The following is a 23,905-nucleotide window of genomic DNA, read 5'->3' on the forward strand; positions in this document are numbered from 1 at the left end:
ACTTAGTACAACCTCTAGGTCCATCCATGTTGTCACAAATGTTAAGATTTCATTCCTTGAAACTAGACTGCTATTTGTCACCGTGTACCAAAATTAACTCAAAATGGATCAAAGACCTAAACATAAGACCTGAAACAATAAACTGCATAGAAGAAAACATAGGTACTAAACTTATGGACCTTGGGTTCAAAGAAGATTTTATGAATCTGACTTCAAAGGCAAGGGAAGTAAAAGCTAAAATAAATGAATGGGACAATACCAACTAAAAAGCTTCTACACAACAAAAAAAACCATCGACAAAATAAAGAGGCAACCAACAAAAAGGAAGAAGATTTTTGCAAACAACACCTCTGATAAGGGGCTAATATCCAAAATACATAAGGAACTCATACAACTCAACAACAAAAAACAAACAATCCAATTAAAAAATGGGCAGAGGACCTGAACAGACATTTCTCCAAAGACGATATACAAATAACTAATAGACATACGAAAAATGCTCAACATCACTAATCATCAGAGAAATGCAAATGAAAACCACAATGAGATATCACCTCACACCAGTTAGAACGGCTATCATCAACAAAACAAATAATAAGTGTTGGAGAGGCTCTGGAGAAAAAAGAACCCTCATACACTGTTGGTGGGAATGCAGATTGGTGCAGCCTCTATGGAAGGCAGTGTGGAGGTTCCTCAAAAAATTATGAATAGAATTACCACACGACCCAGCAATCCCTCTCCTGGGTATCTACCCAAAACATATGAAAACACTTAACCATGAAGATGTATGTGCTTCTATGTTCATTGCAGCTTTATTTACAGCGGACAAAACATGGAAACCAAAGTATTCTTTGGATAAAGACTGGATAAAGAAGAGGTGGTATATATACACAACGGAATACTATTCTGCCATAAAAGAAGATGAAATAATGCCATTTGCGACAACATGCATGAATCGTGAGATTATTATGGAAAGCAAAATAAGTCAGACAGAAGGTCGAGAACCATGTGATTTCACTGATATGTGGTATATAAAACTGAAAACAAAGGAACAAGACAGACAAATGAAGAAACAAAAACTCACAGACACAGACAATAGTTTAGTGGTTACGAGAGAGTAAGAGGGTGGGGGGTGGTAGATGAGGGTAAAAGGGATCAGATATATGGTGATGGAAGGAGAACTGACTCCGTGGTGAACACACAATGTGATAAATAGATGATGTATTACAGAATTGTACACCCGAAACCAACGTAACTTTACTAACAATTGTCGCCTCAATAAACTTTAAAAAAAAAAAAGATTTCGTTCTTTTTTTTGGTTGACTAATACTCCTTCGTATATATATGTACCACTACTTCTTTATCCATCCGCCTACTGATGGGCAAGTAGGTTGCTTCCGTATCTTGGCTATTGTAAATAATGCTGCAAATGAACATGGGGGTACACATATCTTTCAAATTAATGTTTTTGGATTTCCTCAGCTAAATACCCAGAGGTGGAACTGTTGGGTCATATGGTAGTTCTATTTTTAATTTTCTGAGGAACCTCCATACTGTTTTTCCATAGTGGCTGTACCAATTTACAATCCCACTAACAGTGCACAAGGGTTCCCATTTTTCCACAACCTCACCAACGCTTGTTGATTTACGGATGATAACCATTCAACAGGTGTGAGGTGATATCTCATTGTGGTTTAAATTTGCATTTCCCATATGATTAGTGATGTTGAGCATCTTTTGGCCATCTCTATGCCCTTTTTGGAGAAATGTCTATTCAGGTCCTCAAAGCACAGATTATTTTAATGGCTTAAATAACATAAGGCAGCAGGATTGGATACTGTAATTACGTGATGACATTTTTGAATGATTTAGCTTACACTTTTTTTAAAAAAGCTTGCCTTTAAAAAATATTGAGTATATACTGCACAACTTTACGCTGTCCAAGTTAACAAAATACACTATTTTATTTTCTAATACCATAAACTAGTCCTTTTTTTTATTTATTAAGGAACTATGCAGACTTTTATCTCTCCTAATACACACTGCTTGTTTTTACTAGTTCTCTTCTGTACGTACCACTATAGCACATTAACCCTTTATTTTCAAAGCAATGTTGATGTAGCTTCAAATGACTTAACTGATTTTTTTTTTTTTAAACAAGTTCACCTGCCAACAGAAAACAACAAGGAAATACTGCACAGGATGAAAGAGAGTAGCATTCATCAATTTTCTTTCAGCATTTAATTTTCTTTCTTTAAAAAAGCACTATTAACATTATCAAGGGGGTTAAAAAAATAGCACTGATTTTATTTGTACCTGGCAAAGGCATGGGATCATCTTCATCATCATCAGGTGGAGGGGGTCCTGGTGGAGTTCTTGGTCCCCTTGGCTGTGGTCTTGGAGGGCTTCCATTAAACTGATCTTCTTTCTCCCCATCAGCTAGAGTTTTATTAGACAACAAAAGAACTTTCAAATTATTAAAGTATAGAGAAATGAATACATGACAAAACTACTGTTCATCATTTGAGTTTTTTATCTTTAGGATTTATTAACTTTTCCTTCTGATGTCTAAGAGAAATTTTGCTAATTTACTGATATTAGGAAAAGTTAGAATTTCTGACTTCCCACATACCAAAATATACTGTATATACCCTTGAGCATTATCCCAGAGAAATGAACTTATTTTCCTACAGGAAGATGTACACAAATGCTCCTAACAGCTTTATTTGCAAGTCAAAAACTGAAAACCAAATGCCCTTCAATGATTGAACAGTTAAATAAATTATGATACATTCATACTATGTAATACTATTCAGCAACAAAAAAGAACAAACTATTGATACATGCTTTAAAGCGGATGAACTTCAGGGAATCTTGTGATGGTACAATCAAGTATCTTGATAGTGGTGGTAGTTATGAAAGGCTAGACATGACATAATATTGCATACAGAAACACACACACACACACACACACACACAAATACAAACACATGATGAGTGCATGTATAACTGGTGAAATCTGAACAAGCTCTACAGATTGTACCAATGCTAATTTTCTTGTTTTGATATTGTACTATAGTTGTAAAAGATGTTAACACTGGAGGAAGCTAGGGAAGAATACAGAGAACTTCCCAGTACATTTCTTTGCAACTTTTTATAAAGCTGTAATTATATCAATATAAGTTAAAAACATACATACATAAACAATGCATAAGCTTAAATGTCAATTTTAAAACAACTCAGTAAATTTAACAAAATTTAGAGTAGCTATTATAAAACTATAGACAGTGGAAAAGATCGATGAAACTAAGACCTGGTTCTTTGAAAAAAATAAACAAAATGGACAACCCTTTACCAAGACTCATTAAGAAAAAAAGACAGAGATTTCAAATGAATAAAATCAGAAATAAAGGAGGAAATGTTACAACTGACCACAGAAATACAAAGGATCCTAAGAGAATACTATGAAAAATTATATGCCAACAAACTGAACAACCTAGAAGGGATAAATTCCTATTAACAACAACTCACCAAGACTGAAATATGATGAAACAGAAAATCCGAACAGACCAATTACTAGTAAGAGATTGAATCAGTAATGAAACACCTCCCGATAAACAAAAGTCCAGGACCAGATGGCTTCACTACCAAATATTCAAGAATTCATACCAACACTTCTCAAACTCTTCCAAATAATAGAAGACGAGGAAACCCTTCCAAACTCATTTTACGGGGCCAGCATTACCCTGATACCAAAACCAGACAAGTATGTCAGAAGGAAAGAAAATTACAAGCCAATATCAATGACAAATATAAGTGCAAAAATCTTCAAAAAAGTATTAGTAAAACAAATTTAACAATGCATTAAAAGGATCACACACCATGATCAACTGGGATTTATTCTAGAGATGAAAGGATGGTTCAGCACCCTCAGATCAGTCTTTGTAATACAACACTAACAAAATGAAGGATAAAAATCATATAATCCTCTCAACAGATACAGAAAAAGATATATTTGACAAAATTCAACAACCATTTATACTAAAAACTCTCAACAAAATGGGGGGCAGAGGGAACGTACCTCAACATAATACAGGCCATATATGACAAGCCCACAACTTAACAGTGAAAAGCTGAAAGCTTTTACTCTAAGATCAGGAACAATACAAGGATGCACACTCTCACCACTTCTATTCAACATAGTATTGGAAGTCCTAGCCAGAGCAATTGGGCAAGAAAAAGAAAACAAAACGCCTCCAAATTGGAAAGAAGCAAAACTCTATTGCAGATGACATATATTTCTATTTATAATAGAAAACCCTAAAGACTCCATGAAAAAAATATTAGAATAAATGAGTTCAGTCAAGTTGGAGGATATAAAAATCAATTGGGTTTCCATACAAAAATAAAATACCTAGGAATAAACTTAACCAAGGAGGTAAATGACATGCATAATGAAACTGAAGACACAAATAAATGGCAAGATATTCTGTGCACATGGATTGGAATAATATTGTTAAAAGGTCCATACCACCCAAAGCAATCTACAGATTCAATAAAATCCCTTTCAAAATTACAATGGCATTTTTTACAGAAATAGAACAAGCAATCCTAAAATGTATATGAAATTACAAAACACCCAGAATAGCCAAAACAACCTTCAGAAAGAAGAACAAAGCTGGAGGTATCACGCTTCCTGATTTCAAACTGAATGACGAAGCTATAGTTATTAGAAAGAGTATATTGGCCTAAAAACAGACACACAGATCAATGGAATAGAACAGAGAGCCCAGAAAAAAATCTACATAAATGATCAATTAATTTACAACAAAGGAGCCAAGAATATACAAAGGGAAAGTACAGACTTTTCAATAAAAGATGCTGGGAAAATAGGGCAGAAAAACGCAAAAGAATGAAATTGTACTATCTTACACCATACACAAAAATTAACTCAATTGCAAAATGGCTATCATCAATAAATCAACAAACAACAAGTGCTGGCGCGGATGTGGAGAAAAGGGAACCCTTGTGCACTGTTGGTGGGATTGCAGATTGGTGCAGCCACTGTGGAAAACAGTATGGAGGTATCTCAAAAATCTGAAAATGGAACTACCCTATGATCCAGTAATTCCACTCCTAGGTATCTATCCGGAGAAATCCAAAACTTCAATTCAAAAATCTTTATGCACTCCTATGTTTATTGCAGCACTATACACAATAGCTAAGACATGGAAACAACCAAAATGCCCATCGGTAGATGACTGGATTAAGAAACTGTGGTACATTTATACAATGGAGTATTACGCAGCCATAAAGAAGAAAGAAATCTTACCATTTGCAACAACATGGATGGACCTAGAGAACATTATGTTAAGTGAAATAAGTCAGACAGAGAAAGATAAGTACCACATGATCTCACTTATATGCGGAATCTAAAGAAAAGAATAAGTGAATGAACTAATCAGAAACAGTTTTGGAGACAAAGAGGAAAAACTGAGGGTTGCTAGATGGGCGGTGGGGGGTAAGGGTGGGGGGGAGGGTGAGGGGATTGGAGGGCAGTCGGTGACCACAGGATGGCCACGGGGTTTGAAAATTAATCTGGGGAACGTAATTTAGTGGTTACCAGAGGGTAAGGGGGTTGGGGGGTGGGAGATGAGGGTAAGGGGGATCAAATATATGGTGATGGAAGGAGAACTGACTCTGGGTGGTGAACACACAATGTAATTTATAGATGATGTGATACAGAATTGCTCATCTGAAATCTATGTAATTTTACTAACAATTGTCACCCCAATAAATTTAAAACATAATTAAAAAAAAAATTAACTCAATTGGATTAAAGACTTGAAAGGAAGACCTGAAACCATAAAACTCCTAAAAAAAAAAAAAAAGTAGGGTGGTAAGCTCCTTGACATAGGTCTTGGTGATATTTTGAATCTAACACAAAAGCAAAAGCAACAAAGGCAAAAATGAACAAGTGAGACTGTATCAAATTTAAAAGCTTCTGTACAGCGAAGGAAGCTTTCAACAACATGAAAAGGCAACCTACTGAATGGGAGAAATTATTCGCAAATCACATATTTGATAAGGGGCTAAAAATCCAAAATATATAAAGAGCTCATATAACTCAACAGCAAAAAAACAACCAATCCATTAAAAAATGGGCAGAAGATCTCATCAGGGAAACGCAAATCAAAACCAATATGAGATACCAACTCACACTTGTTAGAATGGCTATTATTAGAAAGACTAGAAATAACAAGTGTTGGCAAGGATGTGGAGAAAAGGATGTGCACTGTTGTGGGAATGTAAAGTGCTACACCCCCACGATGGAAAACAGTAAGAAGTTTCCTAAAAAATTAAAAATAGAACTACCATATAACCCAGCAATTACTCTTCTGGATATCTATCCAAAGAAAATGAAAACACTAACTTGAAAAGATATATGCACCTCCCTATTCACTGTAGCATTATCTACAATAGCCAAGATATGGAAACCTAAGTGTCCACTGATAGATGAATAAAGAAATTGTGGTATATCTACACAACGGAATATTTAGCCCTAAAAAAAGGATGAAATCTTGTGATTTGCAACAACATGGAAGGACCATAAGGGAATTTTACTAAAGTGAAATCAGTCAGAGCCAAATACTGTGTGATCTCTTATATGTGAAATCTTCAAAAAAAGTTTTTAAATAAAGCTCATAAATAAAATAGACGGGTGGTTGCCAGATGTGGGGAGGTGAAGGGTAGGAGAAACGAGTGAACTCCATTTTATTTTTTTTAGTTTAAATAAATTTTATTTAAAAGAAAAACCAGAGACACAAAAACACTCTGCCCACAAGGAACTCACAGTTTGATATAAAAGACAAATGAGCGCAGCAGAATAAAAGATTAAAAGGAAAAAAGAAAAGAAAGATGAACTGTGCTTAGCAGGTAAGATATAGGAGATTAAAATACAGTGTGTGACCACCACCTGAGACAATGAGCACACACCACACTATTATGTCGAGAAACAATGGTCATTTTATTTGTGCTCATAAAATGCTCATTGTAAAATAAAATATTTTTTCTTACTAACCTCAATTATAATTCCAAAATGTATTCCTGAGTCTCATTTCAATAGCTTACAGTGAATAATAATGGAGTAAGGAGAAGAGACACAGGAGTACAGGTGTCTCCTTTATACAAGGAAAGCCACTGAAATTTACTGGAGTTCTCATTTTTCTTATCTCCAGCTAATAGGCAAAAGGTTCTCAAAAAGTGGAAAAATCTGCATTAGCAAAAATTTAGACATCTAAACAAATTTGAAATGCACTCCTGAAAAAATGCCATTAATATGAGTATTCCAAAAATAATACCAAACACTGGCATAAAAACAGACACATAGATCAATGGAACAGAACAGAGAGCCTAGAAATAAATCCATGCCTATATGGTCATTTAATCTACGACAATGGAAACAAAAATTTACGGTGGGGTAAAGACAGTCTATTCAATAAATGGTGCTGGGAAACCTGGACAGACACATGCAGAAAAACGAAGCTGGACCGCCTCCTTACACCATATACAAAAATAAATTCAAAATGGCTTAAAGACTTAAATGTAAGATCTGAAACCATAAAATTCCTAGAAGAAAATATAGCAAGAAACTTTACAGACATTTCCTGGAGAAAGATTTTTACTGATATATCCCCTCAGGCAAGGGAAGAGAAAAAATAAAGATGTAGGATTACATCAAACTAAAAAGTTTTTTCACAGCAAAGGAAACCATCAATAAAACAAAAAGAGATCCTACTGAATGGGAGAAGATATTTGCCAATGATATATCCAATAAGGGGTTAATATCCAAAATTTATAAAATCACTCGAATCCACTCCCAAAAAAAAAAAACAACCCAATAAAAAAATGGGCAGAGGACATGAAGAGACATTTTTCTAAAGAGGACATACAGATGGCTAGCAGACATAGTAAAAAATGCTCAACTTCACTAATCATTAGAGAAATGCAAATAAAAACCACAATGAGATACCACCTCACCCCAGTCAAAATGGCTATCATCAATAAATCAATAAACAACGAGTGCTGGCGAGGATGTGGAGAAAAGGAAACGCTTGTGCACTGTTGGATTGCAGTAAATTGCAGATTGGTGCAGCCACTATGGAAAACAGTATGAAGGTATCTCAAAAATCTGAAAATGGAACTACCTTATGATCCAGCAATTCCACTCCTCAGTATCTATCCGGAGAAATCCAAAACTCTAATTCAAAAAAATTTATGCACCCCTATGTTTATTGCAGCACTATACACAATAGCCAAGACATGGAAACAACCGAAATGGCCATTGGTCGACGACTGGATTAAGAAACTGTGGTACATTTATACAATGGAGTATTACGCAGCCATAAAGAAGAAAGAAATCTTACCATTTGCAACAATATGGATGGACCTAGAGAACATTATGTTAAGTGAAGTCAGTCAGACAAAGACAAATACCATATGATCTCACTTATATGTGGAATCTAAAGAAAAGAATAAATGAATGAACTAGTCAGAAACAGTTTCAGAGACATAGAGGAAAAACTAAGGGTTGCTAGATGGGAGGGGGTGTGGGGATAAGGGGGAAGGTGGGAGGATTAGAAAACACAGTCAGTAACCACAAGATTGCCACGGGGTTACGAACGTTAATTTGGGGAATGTAATCAATAATGTTGTAAAGATTTTGTAGGGTATCCGATGGACACTTGTCTCATTAGGGAGACCACCTCAGGGAAGATGTAGATGCCTGATCACTGCACTGTGCACCTGAAACTGAAGCTGAACAATAATGAATGTCAACTACGAGAGAGAGAGAGAGAGAGAGAGAGAGAGAGAGAGAGAGAGAGAGAGAGAGAGAGAGAGAGAGAGAGAGTGTGTAGTCACAAGAAGCGGAGTACAGCATTAGGAATAGAGACGGTGGAAATGTAATGGCTGTGTGCGATGTTAGAGAGAGAGTGGATGGGGGGAGGGGGGTTGACACAGTGTGAGGATATAAATGATAAATGTCTATTACATTGTTTTGTGTACCTGAAACTAATTTAAAAACAATAAAAAAATAAAATAAACAAACACAAAATAATAATACCAAACTTACTGCCTATTCTTCAATTATTTTAGAGACAACTTTGATAGTAAACAATAATAACCATTGGATTACATTATCATTTACATATTGAAATTTTAAAAAACACATCTCAGGGGAGGCCGGATGGCTCAGTCGGTTAGAGTGCGGAAACTCTTTAACAAGGTTGCCGGTTCAATTCCCGCATGGGATGGTGGGCTGTGCCCCCTATAACTCGTGTGGGCTGCACCCCCTACAACTAAGATTGAAAACAGCGATTAGACTTGGAGCTGGGCTGCACCCTCCACAACTAGATTGAAGGACAACGACTGATGGGTGCTGGAAAAACACACTGCTCCCCACTATTCCCCAGTTAAAAACAAACAAAAAAGACACATCTCAGGACAATTTAAAAAGCATTCTAGGAAAGTAGAAAAAGGAAATAAAATGTAATCACTTCAACATAAAAAGAAACTCTTACAGGAAAGAATAGGAGATTGACAGATGCCTTCTGAAGTCTTACACAATGTTCAAAAGATAGAAGAGCTCTTTGAGCTACCTATTCCTGTTCTAACCAACATGTGTCACTGACAAAAGCAAATTTAAAATTCTCACCATGTTTTGGATTCCTTTTCAAACTTGACTGTGGCTGAGGAGGAGGTGGAGGTGGAGGTGGTGGTGGTGGAGATTCTCTGTCATGACTTATCACTCTGTCCACTGATCCATATATTGCCAGTGTCAGACAGTTGTACCAGCCTCTTAGCACCAAACCATCAGTATTCACCTGATTTGTGAGTGGAAAATATCTTTCAATTTAATATTTTAATATGCCAGAAGTAAACTGATATTAAATGGAAAAAAAATATTAAAATATTTTTGGAAATATCACCTGATTCACCTGATTTGTGAGTGGAAAATATCTTTCAATTTAATATTTTAATATGCCAGAGGTAAACTGATATTAATTACTTTGTGGTTCAACTAAGATTTTTAAAAGTGTGCTGAAAATGCAAAGGTCAGTATTGGTGGAAATTCACCCAGAGGCACAGCTTTTATACGGCTCTCCAGAGTTACCAAACTTAAATCTATCTCAAGGATACATCTCCCCAGTCCTTTATTTTATCCCTGTTCAAAAAGCATAATCAGATTCCTAACCAAGAGAAGAGTAATGAGAATGAAACTAAATGGGAATTACTACCAATTAATGAATTAAATCCCAGTAGTACAGAGGTCATGGAGACATCAGTCTCAAGATTTTTAAAATCAAAAAAATTGTGTAACATTCTTTACATGTCCAACTCAACATACAGGTGTATCTTATGTACCCACATTGTAATTAAAAAGTAAGGGTAACCAGAAACATTAAAAAAATTGTTTTTGCAAAGAAACTTTCTCCTAAAAAGATCAAAGATTTTATCAATGCCATTAACCCTCAGTATTTCCTTATAAAAATAACTTTTTTCAGAACTTATCTACATTAATTCCTCTATCTTCACAATAACTATGAGACGTAGTGAGGATAAATATTATCGATAAGAAAATTGGCATGTCAGTAGAAGAACCTGGACTAGAAACAAAAGCACTGACTTCTGAGTTCTCTTTCCAATCTACCATGTTGGGTAAAGACCAAGTAATAAGTGTTAATAGGACTCCTTCTAAAGGCAAAATAAGGAAGAAATTATTCTCCTTGCTAACTCAAGCAAATTTTAGTTAATGGAAACGGGGGACCAGAAGAAAGGCTCAAAGACTATGCCCAGGGATTGACAGAAATCCCATTGGAAGGAAGATGAGGAGAGAAACTGAAACAGGATAGTGAGGATTAAATACTTATACTCCACCAAAAACAAACAGCAGGCTGAGTAGTCCTATACTAGATCACAATTATTTTGGGGCTTCAGATCTTCCATGATTCAGATCTTTTAGATGCTTCTAGAATGGAATTTGGTACATCAAGGAAAAAAAGCACACTTTGATATGAAAGGAAGAAATATGAAATATGTACTTCTTAGGAAAACTTTACTAAGGCACACTAGCGTCTAATAATTTATCTGCCTGTCATCTTCTGAACTTGCCCACCTAAATGAAATGAAGGGAAAGCACAGATGCTGACCTCTTCCTGACTCAAGGATAAAATGTGAAGAAAGAGCTACCTAGGTAGAAAATGACATTACAATGTTTTTGCTCCATTTTAAAACACTTCTGGATTGGGGCAGCCAGATGGCTGAGTTGATTAGAACATGAGCTCTGAACAGGGTTGCCGGTTCGATTCCCACATGGGCCAGTGAGCTGTGCCCTCCACAACTAGACTGAAGGCAACGAGCTGCCGCTGAGCTTCCGGAGGGGCGGCCGGATGGCTCAGTTGGTTAGAGCACGAGCTCTGAACAGGATTGCCAGTTCGATTCCCACATGGGCCAGTGAGCTGCACCCTCCACAACTAGATTGAAGGACAGCAACTTGGAGCTGATGAGCCCTGGAGAAACACACTGTTCCCTAATATTCCCCAATAAAATGTATTTAAATAAATAAATAAATAAACAAACCATTTCTGGATAGAAGAGGAATCAGAAAAATGATGCTATTCTGCAGAACTAGAACCAAACACGCTGACATTCTGCATCACTGGTTTATTTGGATCAAAAACTCTGAATGGAGGTAAAAATAAACAGTAGTAACAAGTTGAAAACTGATTTCTGTTATTACCTTTGAGTTGGGTCTGAAGATAATGGAAGTATTCTCGTCATATTCCAGGCTGCCAAAAGAGTAGGAATAAATATATAGGCTCAAACAGTGAACACCACAGTTCATAAAGAAGTCTTTCTAGATTCTAGATTCATTTCTGATTTAATGAAGTGCAAAGTTTGAGTTAAATTTGCCCCCCCCCCCGTGTTATTTTAAAAAGTATAAAACCAAACCCCCCAGAGATTCTGATATAATTCATTTGGGGTGAGAGTACATATCAGTATTTTTATAAAATCCCCCCAAGTAATACTAATACACAGCCAGAGTAGAGAACCATGCATTACAGTTTTCAAAAAACGTACTGTACTGGGACCAAAATTAAAGAAAAACACCTATTTTTATCAAGTACGTAATAGCATAAGAAAAACATTTTATAACATTAAAAATTAGCTGCTTTGGATTATCTAGGTTCCCTTAATTTTTTAAAGAGTTAAATTATCAGTATAATTTAATAATAAATGAAGAATCAATGAAAGAAGAAGTGATGTCTAAAAAACTTAATCCCTGATAGGGATAGAAATTTTTCCATTTTTAAGCAGCCTTTTAAATTTTTTATTTTATGAATGAATTTGACATAAACCCACTTAATGGTCAATTATTCTGTAGCTATCAAAACAACTAGTTTTAATAATACCTAGCATGTGTTAAACAATCCAAAACAGAGGTATCTATTAACAAAATTCTCATTTTACAAACCATAACTATGGAATTTTAAATTATGCAGTTGTATAATATAAAAGACACAGACAAAACATTAGCTCTCAACGTGTTTATATAGTTTTAAGAATCGAAAAGCAATCTTTTCCAAATTAGGTTATTATAAAATCATGTGATATGTACAAGAAATGCATACACCCATAAGAAGCAAACAAAAAATGGCTAATGTTTAACACATCTAAAATTCTGTTTTGTAAATAAACTCAACATCTTCTTAGGAGCTTGACATTTCTTTAATACTGCCAATTGATAAAATTAAACCCTGAGGTCTTGGGTCTATCACCACATATATCCTTTCTCCCACCGAAAGAATAAAAAGATTTCCTTACTAACTCATGAGTTTCTGATGAAATTACCTAGTAGGTACATACCTTCCCAACCTATCGAAAACTGGGGCACTTGGTTTGCTTACATTGTTAAAGAATAAGTCTAATTGAAATGTGTGCGGAGATGTCTCCCTGTGAATGAAACAAAGATGAAACATCAGCCTTTGCAATAAACAGTCCCTAAATTAAAACAAAAAAAGAAAATATAAATTTAAAATCAATTCTAGAATTAAAATATAATAGTCCTAAGATTTAAATAACAAAAATATACAGTTGATTGTAATTATTTCCTGTAATTTTATTCACATCCAATTCTCAACTATTTACTTGGAGTATTACTGAAACAATTTTAATCATCAAGTATCATTTGCCTGCTACTTGGACCGTTCTAAATCACCTAAAAATTTAAAAATTTTAATGCAGTTTAAAGATAAATTCTAATTAATTTTGATATCAAATTTTATAATTCTTTACATCATTTTCTTTCATTAGCAAAAAGAATCAGAAGTTAACTTCAAGTTGTATATTACAATTACAATTTGATTTCCACTTAATTCACATTAATACAAAACTATAATAATTTTAGCATCAGAGCACTAAACTGTGACTTAAACCCTAAACTGAAATTTATATAGCCACAATTTACACAAATATTTTTGTTTTTTGGTAGATTTATATAAAGATTAAATCTATTTAATTTGCATTAGAATGAAATCTTGCTACACTTGACATATATTTCACATTTAGCTGAAATTCCCTAGGCTCAACTAAAATCTTGATTTTTAAACACTGCATGCTTTGTTGTTTATTTATAAAAAATCCAAACGGTAAAAAGTGTAATGCCCAAAGTACTATCATAGAGATTCTCTCATGCACTTCTGGTAAGCGTACAAACAGGTGTATAATCATTCTGAAAGATAATATGGCAATAAAATTCAGGAGACTGAGAAAACGTTCACACCATTTGATCCCGAAATACTTTTTTCTAGAAAGTGTTTCTATGGAAACACTGACATGCAAACCAAGATTTCTTTCAAGAGGATGTCCATGATACTATTACTTGCAATTTGAAAACTAAAAACCATCTAATGGTCCCCACATGAGGAACTAGCCAAATAAATTACAATACGAGGTCTGACAATTAAGTTCCCGAACTTGTTGCAACGATGTTGCTAACTTTTTTTGATATCAGAGGGATTATTCATTATGAATTTGTACCAATTGGACAAAACAGTTAACCAAGTTTACTATTTGGAAGTGCAGAAAAGGCTGCGTGAAAAAGTTAGACGACCTGAACTTTTTGCCAACAATTCATGGCTCTTGCATCACGACAATGCACCAGCTCACATGGCACTGTCTGTGAGGGAGTTTTTAGCCAGTAAACAAATAACTGTATTGGAACACCCTCCCTACTCACCTGATCTGGCCCCCAATGACTTCTTTCTTTACCCGAAGGTAAAGGAAATATTCAAAGGAAGACATTTTAATGACATTCAGAACATCAAGGGTAATATGATGACAGCTCTGATGGCCATTCTAGAAAAAGAGTTCCACAATTGCTTTGAGGGTGGACTAGACGCTGGTGTCAGTGCATAGCTTCCCAACGGGAGTACTTCGAAGGTGACCATAGCGATATTCAGCAATGAGGTATGCAGCATTTTTTCTAGGATAAGTTCGCAAACTTAATGGTCCAACCTTGTAAGTCATTCATTAGATTATGCAGCCATTAGAAATCACATTTTCAAATAAAAGTGAATGATGTGAAAGTATTCCTGACAGAATGTTAAATGAAATAAAGGAACAGACAGAACAGTATACAACGGGGTCAGAGTAGCACCATATATTTACCTTACCCGAATTCAACTATTATGTGCTCAACAACTCTAGTCTCTCCCTCCCATCCTTGTTCTTCAAACTAGACCCTGGCCTCCAATATCTCAAAGAAAAGGAAAAGGGCTGAAATGTAAATTCTTTACTTTTGATGTACCAAAGATTCAGCTCCTGGTCACTGAAAGGCAATTTAAAGAATCAATGGTAATATGACTGTACTAGACTTTCATCTTAAAACTTGTTGACTCAAACCTAACTTTGTATAAGGTATAATAGTTACAAAAAATAACTAAACACATACACAAACACACAATATAAATTTAAAAATGTTAGGATCAAATGTTAGGATTCTCTCAGTATGGAGGGATTAAGAGATTTTAATTACATTTCTGAATTTTATAATGAGAAAAACTTTAAAGTATGCTGCACAAATATCATTTGATCTCTAGCATTACTTTCAACCTTGAGATGTCAGGCTTCCCTTCCTGACATCTTACATCTGTGTTACTGAATTAATACTTTATTTTTTTGTAACATATTGTGTATAACGTTGTTTCTGACAATTTCACATTTGGAATTATTAAAACTCGAACAACCATTCACCCCCAAGAATGGCTAAGAAAAAAGAGAAAGATAAGAGGGAAAATGTAACAAATACTCTTACCCATTGCAACTAGCTATTGGTAGAGATTCATTTGGCCTGCTGTGGTAGCTGGCCTCCAAAATGGCCCCCAAAGATCCTGATATTCACCTCCTTATATAATTCCCTCCCACACTGTACCAGTAGAATATGTAACCAATATATATATAATAAAATATAATATAATAATATGATAAAAGCGACAGCATGTCACTTCTGATAGTAAGTTATAAAACACACTGACTGTGGCTTCCGTTTTTGGGTAGGGTCTCTCCCTCTTGGATCACTCACTCTAGAGGAATCCATGTTGTGAAATGAGCACTCCATATAAGAAGATCTCCTGACATGGAACTGAAGTCTCCAGCCAACAGCCATGTGAGTGAGCTTCTAATTCTAAGCAAAATCTCCAACCTCAGTCAAATCTGAGACTGCACTGGGTGATGAACACACAGTGTGATTTATGGATGATGTGATACAGAATTGCACACCTGAAATCTATGTAATTTTACTAACAATTGTCACCCCAATAAATTTAAAAAATAAAATTTAAAAAAAAAAAATCTGAGACTGCAGCCGGGCCCGTGTCTTAGCTTTAACCTCATGACAAAACTTGAGCCAACGTGGATGCTACCAGGTTCCTGACCCTCAGAAACAGTGTGAGATAATAAATGTTTTACTGTTTTAGGCTGCAAAATTTGCTGTATTTTTGTTATGCAGCAATAGCTAACAGACCTTTCTGGACCAAAAGCAGTACAATTTGAGAAAACTGCTAGATACACTAAAATTACTCCATTTTTCCCATTCTATACGCATCTCCGTTTATAGGAAAAGTAGGAAGAAATTATAGGAAAACGTGAGTTTCTATTTCCTTAAACATGGAAAAAAGATATGAAGTCAATCATAATGATTTATCATTATAAACATTAAACATTCTTATTGCTTTTGTTTTACTTTTTTTTGAGTGACCTAAAAACATTTGAAGATTTTTTTATCTGATTCTATAAATAACCAACTACTTTTCACAATTATAAAGAAATGAGCACTTAACTTTGTACCACAACACTCAACACTAAATAGCTGATTTAACTCTTTTACATAATAGAAAATGAGCTATCACAGCATGCACATAATGAAATGTGGTACTGATATATAAGATTAAAACCTAGGCTATATGCTAAAAACTCACATAGATATATTTACTACATATATATTCATGTTTCCACAACCAAATCTTAGTTTATATCTTCAATTCATGTAATTAAAATCAAAAGAAAATATTATTCAAGTTACAACCAAGATCAAATTCCTGTTTTATGTCAGTTTTTATAGTTATCAATAACTCCATGTCAGTGACCATGTCTTACATTTTGCCACAGAGCCTAAGAAAGATAAAGCATCAAATAACAACTTGCTAAGTACAACTAATAGCTAATGTGAAGATACTATTTTTTAAAAGACACATGTATCAGTTTAAAAGATCATAAATAAGACATGAATACTTATTACTATAAAACAGTGTAATTAAAATGTAGTAACATAATAAAAGATATACTTCTAAATATTCAGACATTCTTATTTATTTTCAAGGAAAAAAGTTAAAAATACTTATCTACTATATTATGCCACCCTAGAATATTTTGGCGAATATAAACCTATTTCCACTTATTAAATAAAAAAAGGAACAAAGAAAGAAAAATTTAATCTAGTACTTAGATCAAATAATTACTCTTTTTAAGTTTATGATGATATGTGGATTATATAGAACACCTAGAGTTAATTTACAATGCAACATAACTAAAACTGAATAAAGTTTTAGGGTGTTTTTTTTTTTACTTATAAAATACTTTTTTTACTTACAAAATATTACCTTTCATTTAAGAATATGTTTCTGGGACAATCTTCAGTCACAATACTTTTAAAAAGAATGCTGACTTACCCATATGCTCTACTGTCAGGCAGGCTGCTATGGGCTCTTACTCCTGGGGGTATGACTCGGACTTCATTGATATAAACCACACATGGAAAACGAACCACATCTATATGAGAACTTTGCTTTAAAAAGGGGGGAGGGAGAGACATACTGTAAGCAAACACTCTGTCTATTCAAAATTTACTCATCTTCAATTTGTTGCATTCAGAATGTCACAAATAATCTTAAACTCTGTATCTTTACTCTTTACTCTGACTGTCACAAATAATCTTAAACTCTGTATCTTTAAAACAGTGCTATTATATTATTTACAACGCTGTGTAAAGCACTCTTTTATAAAATAGCTGAAGATAAAATATACCTAGTCAAATCTCCCCATTTGTGTAATAATATTTTCTGCAATTCACCTCGCTGATGTTCTGCTTAGGCCAATACAGACCTACAATCCCTTATTGGAAACCTCTAGAGCCAGATGCCTTTTAGATTCCTGACTTTTTAGATTTTTAGAAAGGTAATATGATACAAATACTACGTATTATAACACTTAACACACTCAATGGTTTCTGAGGCAGTCACATGTATCTTGTAAGGAAAACAATATTTCTGCAGTCACATGTATAAACAAACATTCCCACTATAAATAAAGATCATTAACTACCATCATGTCAGTTCAAATCAGATTGCATGGCCAAATGAATTCAGGGTAGGTTTTTCTGCCATTTTAGAATTCCTGAATTCTAAATATGGAATTCAGATAATGGATTGTGGATCTGTACTTAAATTAACTTAACCTACTAAACATACCAACTAATCAAAAGATCAAGGGAAGCAATTTAGGTATTGAATAGTTGAGGTAAACCCTCTCTGAAATTTAAAAAAAGAAAAATCCACAAACTAAGAGTTTATCATAATAAAAGAAATGGATAGCATACATTTACTGTATACTTATTTTTTTTGTATTATATGACACAGAATCAAACAAATGAAGCTCTTGTGATCAATAATTTAAAAATAAAATTTCACATTGCTTTTGGACTGCTTTTCTTAGCAGTTCAGCCAGCCTGATCATTATCTAGTGGTCAAAGTTCACAATAAGAATGGTTCACGCTATTTGCATCTAGAAGGACCAAATCTTGAGCCTCTCTTGAAGCTGAGAAGAATATCATGCATATCAACAGACCAAAAAACTGTTCAAATTAGTCTTTCCTAAAATGTGTACAGTATCATAAATACATAAACCAATAACACGGTCATTGATTATTACCAAGTATTATATACTATACATAATTTTAAGTGCTAAACTTTCATATGATTGGCAGCACAGTAGGTTTGTTTACATCAGTGTTACCACAAACCCGTGAGTAATGAGTTGCACTAGGACATTACAACAGCTATGACACTAGACAAAGGAAATTTTCAGCTCCATTATAATCTATGGGACCGCTATCATATATCCAGTTCATTGTTGAATGAAATGTTGTTATGCAGCTCATGACTATACATAGAAGCTCCGTGGTACATGGCTATAAAGTCTCATTAGTATCTACAAAGGAACTTTAGAAGAAAAGTTTATCAATTCTATCCTCCTCCACCACGCCTTCAATTAATTAATTAATTAATGGTATTAGTAGTAATTAGGGTATAGTCATTGTGGACCTACAAAAATGAACTTTAGATTTTACAAACAGCCTTTTAAAATATTCTGCTTGTAAGTAGAAGAGTTTCTGTATTAGGCACTACCACTTTTATTCAACAATTATTTCTAAACATTTATTAAAAGTATATTATGTTCCAAGGTATGCTAGGTCCTGTGGATACAAAGACAAGACATAGTCTCTGCCATTAAGGAACAATCTATTGGGGTAGACAGAAAGATAAATTGCTGTAACACAGACTCACACAGAAAACTGAAAATTCAGAGAAGTATTTACCTAACTCTGATTGTGAGCAAATATTTATGGGGGGAAAAGAGTGTCTGGGAAGTAGCACCTGAGCTAATTAAGTCTGCAAGGAAAACAAGAATCAGTGGAAGAGAAAGAGAAGGAAGAGCTTTCCAGACAAAGGAAGAAACATGCACAAAAGGAAAGCAAACAAGAACTTGGAAGGGTCAAGTAATTGTAAGCACAGTTCACCATGTCGAGAGGGCAAAATGGGAGAGGGAAGTAGAGCAGAGTAGCTAAGTACAATAAATAAAATTACAAGAAATAAGATTTTCATCCACTGCCAGAGGTCGACTTCAAATCCTTATCTCCACCTCGAACATCTCTCCGGAGCCCCAAACCACTATATCAAACTGCCAACTGGATATCCCCATTTGAATGTTCCTCTGGCACTACAAACTCAGCAAGTCCAAAACTGAACTCTGCTCAAAAACTACCCATTTCCTACAAAATAAAGTCTGTACTCCTCTGTTGAGCATCAAGGAATTCTATGACCTGGCTTGGAACCACCTTTCAGGTGCCACTTCGCACTGCTACTTTCGCATACACTACAGAAGACTGACTATTCCAAGAGAATATCCTCCTTTCCTGTCTACTACTGTGGAACATACCCTCTTCCACCAAAGATCAAGTTGAGATGCCAACTGCCTTGATGAAGTCTTTCCTAATGCTCTCAAATAAAGATCTCTCCTCGGAAATCACACAACCTTTATTTGTACCAACAAAAGGGGGCTAAATAAATACCAACTGGGGTCCTAGTATGTCAGAAAGTGATGGGCATTCTGTCTCTTTATGCACTCATCACATTCTAACTTGAATCATAATGTTGTAGACCTACTCTCCAATACTTAGTTATAAACTCCTTTAAAACAAAACATCTCAATAATCCATATCCCTCCCAAGTCAAAAAATAACATTGTAATAACTAAGTATAGTGCCAGGTGGATACTAGACTAATGGGAGGATCACGTCATAAATTATATAAATGTCCAACCACTATGCTGTACACCTAAAACAAATATAAAATAAACTGCCAACTGTAATTGACAAATAAAATAATAAATTTTTAAAAATAGGCTTCAGATACAGGAAAAGGTTCCAGGAAATCAGGATCCAGAACTAAAATTTTTTTTAAAAAAAATCCATATCCCCCTATAAATTCCCACTTCTCCTTCAGGACTCAGTTCAAATGTGATCTCTACTAAGCCTTCCCCAAACATTGCCAGGATACTGTTCCTATCCTCTCATGGTCCTCAATGTTTGTCTAAGAATGAATAAAGAAATACCAGATTCTTAAATATATAAGTGAATGAATGCTAATTTTCCTAAACTAAAATACTACTAATTCATCATATGCTTCTTTCTTTCATTTTTAACTGTTCTCTATTTCTGTACACATGACAGGTTTGTTCTGATCCAACTACGGCCTCCATTGTGAGTTTTCTAAAGCCTAGGTGGAATTACAGCCAGAAAAGTATGGTCATTGAACAAAGAGCTAATTGACCTACATGAAATGCGAGACAACAAATTAATTCATTGTTAGTAAGACATGCTAAAGTTTCCAAACATTTTATTTTTATACACCTATAAACCACTCATTAAAGTAACTAGAAGACCAACGTTGACATTTTTTTATTTTGTCAAGTAAAGCATTAAGATACAACCACTACCCACTATTATCACTATCTCCAAGGAAAGAATAGTTCTCTAAAATGATTAAGTCTACACTGAAAGAAAATGTGTGGGTTCTGAGGTTTCTTTAATTTCTCTGTGGACTTTCTTAATGTTCATTTTTGACCGGCTTTCGAGAACTCATAGCTATTTAGCTACATTCAATTTACATACCGCAGAGCCAGTCATATATGTTCAGGGCCGCTCAGATTATTACCGAACGATTACTCCACAATTCCCCACCCTCGCCCCTCAAAACGACAATACTACAGTGCTTTATAGTTTGACTACAATTCTCTCAATTTTCCCCTCCTCGCAGGTATTCTCCACGCAAAAGCCGTTCCATGTAAGTATTTCATGTCCTAATGAGTGAAATCTTTCCAGGAGGTAAGTATTAAAGTTTCAGGGCAAACTGGAGAACGCCGCAATCCTAAACCGAATGAGTGCCACATCTGGGCAACCCAACTCCCGTTAGGAAATGGACCTAGTAGAAGGGAGTTAGGAACCACGAAGCCAAGGTGAGCTGATCGGTTACCTGCACTACTGTCAAACACAAGCGGTCTGAGGACCCTTCCCAAACACCCCCTGAGGTACACCTGAGAACCAAGATCATTTCAAGGCCTAAAGCTGAAGGGGGGAGGGGGAGAGCAAAACAAGCTGAGCAGCCACCTCAACCAAAGAGGCGGGAGCCTGAGGTAACAACGCAGAGAAATGTGGGGGCCACCGTTGCCCTCCCTCAGACGCAGTACCCACACACTGCTGGGAGGGAGGGGGGGTGTATGTGAGGAATTAAAGCGGCAACCGGCAGGAAGAAAAGTGGAAGCACGCCTAAGGATTTTTTTGTAAGGGTACCAAAGTCGAGAAGCAGGGTCAGAATCAAATAGTGAAGACTTACCTCAGCGTTCGGGTGCTTAAAAGTATCTAAAAATAACAGCTCCATCGCTGAGTCCACCGCCATGTTTGCCACGGGAGGGGAAAGGGGGAGGACTTCCGGGGCAGCCGTCCAACCTCAGCGACTGCGGCTCAGGAGACAGAGAGATAGACAGAGAGTGAGAGAGAGGGAGACGGAGAGGGAGAGGGAGAGGGGGAGGGGAGGGGGAAAGAGAGGGAGGGAGAGACAGAGAGACAGAGACAGAGAGACAGAAAGACAGAGAGAGACAGCAGCACTTCCGGAGACCGGAGCGCTAGTGCCTCAAGCCTTGGCCTATCCCGAAGCGCGGTACTTCCCGAAGTCGCCGGCCCCGCCTACTCCAGCGCGGCGGAGGGCTCCCTCGAAGCACCGAAGAGGTGGAGGGAGAAGAGGGGAGGACTACGGTGACTCCAGTGGTCCAAACTCTGTTATTCTACCGCGTTACAAAGCCGCAATGGCCTCGGAGTGGCGGAGTGTCGAGCAGGTTTTGAAGAGGTGGAGGAGTGGGGAAAGCTGCCGGCTCTGGATACCCAGTGAAACCGCCAGCAAGCAGACAGTTTTTCCAAGACTGGCATGAAAAAAGTGCAATTATCTAAGTTGAATAGTAAGACACTTCTTAAAAAGAAGAAAAGAAACGTCTTAAAACGAAGAGATTTTTTTCTCATCTTCAAAATGTAAATAATAATACCCAACCCACAGGCTTTTTGTGAGGATAAATTGAAATAAAAATTCAAGAAATTGTATAACGTGAAATGCCATCAACATCAAAATGTAGAGTGAAAAGTCGCCGTCTCCCTGTTGAGCATTGCAGCAACTGGAACTATTTGGTAGTCTATATAGACAGGAGTGCTTGGGAAAGCAATTAGGAATTATTTAGTGAAATTACACGTGCCTACCTCACTTCTAGGAAAATTCTTGCACTCGTGCCCAAAGATACACCTACAGATACAAGAATGTACATGGCAACACTATATTGCAAAAAAAGCTGTAAACTTGTCATTAACGAGAATAATAAGTAAACCTTGGTATATTTATACAACGTGGTTGTTGTATATAGCAGGTAGAAGGAGTGAACTAGTGCTATATCTACTAACATGGATAATCTAAAAAACGGTTAAGCAAACAGGTTGAAGAATAGTGTAAAATCACCTTTATATAGTTCAAAACATGCAAAATTACGTAAATTTTTAGGGGCATATATGTTTTAAAATTATGAAGAAATGCATTGGAATGATAAACACTAAAATGTCAAGATAGTGGTGAACTGGAGGGAGATGTAATTGAGAAGTGCACAGGGGCTTCAAATGCTTTGGTAATATTTTGTTCTTTAGATTGGTGGTGGTTTCACAGTTGTGTCTTACATTATTGTCTGTGCCTTTTGATATGTCTGAAATATTTAATAATGCATTCATTTTTCAGTTTTAAAGTAAATGTCCCATCCACCCCTTCCTCAGCCACCAGTTTCCTCTGTTAACTAATAGTTTGTCTCTTTTACTATTTGTTTTTTCAAAGAACCAGTTCTTGCATTCGTATTTATTATTTCCAGCGTTTTTCTATTTTCTGATTCTTTAGTTTCTGCTTTGGAATTTACTAATTCCTTCTGCTTTAACTTCTATAGTGATGCTTAAGTTATTTATATTCATATATCTTATTACTATATATATTTATGTCTACCAACTTTCACCTAGGCTCTGCTTTAACTGTTAATATACCTTATAGTGCTTTATATTATTGGTATATTTTACATAGTCTGATTTTCTTAGCTTTGATTTTCATTTTGACCTAAGAGTAGTGTGCGATAGCTATTTTTTTAACTAATAGACTATTTTTTAGAGTAGTTTTAGTTTTCCAGGTAATTGACCAGATAATTCAGAGCTCCCATATATTCCGTTTTTCCCCTGTTCAAGGATTCCTCTATTATTAATATCTTGTATTGATGTGATGCATTTATTATAATTGAACCAGTATTGACATATTATTATTAACTAAAGTCCGTGACTTACATTAGGATTCACTATTTGTGTTGCTCATATGTACTATATGTATATTTGAATTTATAGACTATCTCTGAAGGAATTATGCAAGAAACTGAGAATAGTTGT

At 35.5% G+C, this 23,905-nt stretch overlaps 1 protein-coding gene across 1 annotated transcript in view; it reads right to left on the reverse strand.

Moving 5' to 3' along the window:
* The window catches only part of VIRMA (vir like m6A methyltransferase associated), a 55,499-nt gene extending 33,395 nt beyond the window's left edge, over nucleotides 1-22,104 (reverse strand). Inside the window, exons 1-6 of the mRNA XM_033126168.1 lie at nucleotides 21,789-22,104; nucleotides 17,289-17,404; nucleotides 12,928-13,014; nucleotides 11,801-11,849; nucleotides 9,716-9,884; nucleotides 2,317-2,439 (exon numbers count right to left, since the gene is read on the reverse strand). Coding sequence (XP_032982059.1) covers nucleotides 2,317-2,439; nucleotides 9,716-9,884; nucleotides 11,801-11,849; nucleotides 12,928-13,014; nucleotides 17,289-17,404; nucleotides 21,789-21,851 — 607 coding nt within the window. The 5' untranslated portion in view covers nucleotides 21,852-22,104. The remainder of the gene's footprint in view (nucleotides 1-2,316; nucleotides 2,440-9,715; nucleotides 9,885-11,800; nucleotides 11,850-12,927; nucleotides 13,015-17,288; nucleotides 17,405-21,788) is intronic.
* Nucleotides 22,105-23,905: the final 1,801 nt, after the last annotated feature.

The sequence above is a fragment of the Rhinolophus ferrumequinum genome, chromosome 14 (genome assembly GCF_004115265.2).
Source record: "Rhinolophus ferrumequinum isolate MPI-CBG mRhiFer1 chromosome 14, mRhiFer1_v1.p, whole genome shotgun sequence".
Taxonomy (NCBI): Eukaryota; Metazoa; Chordata; class Mammalia; order Chiroptera; family Rhinolophidae; genus Rhinolophus; species Rhinolophus ferrumequinum.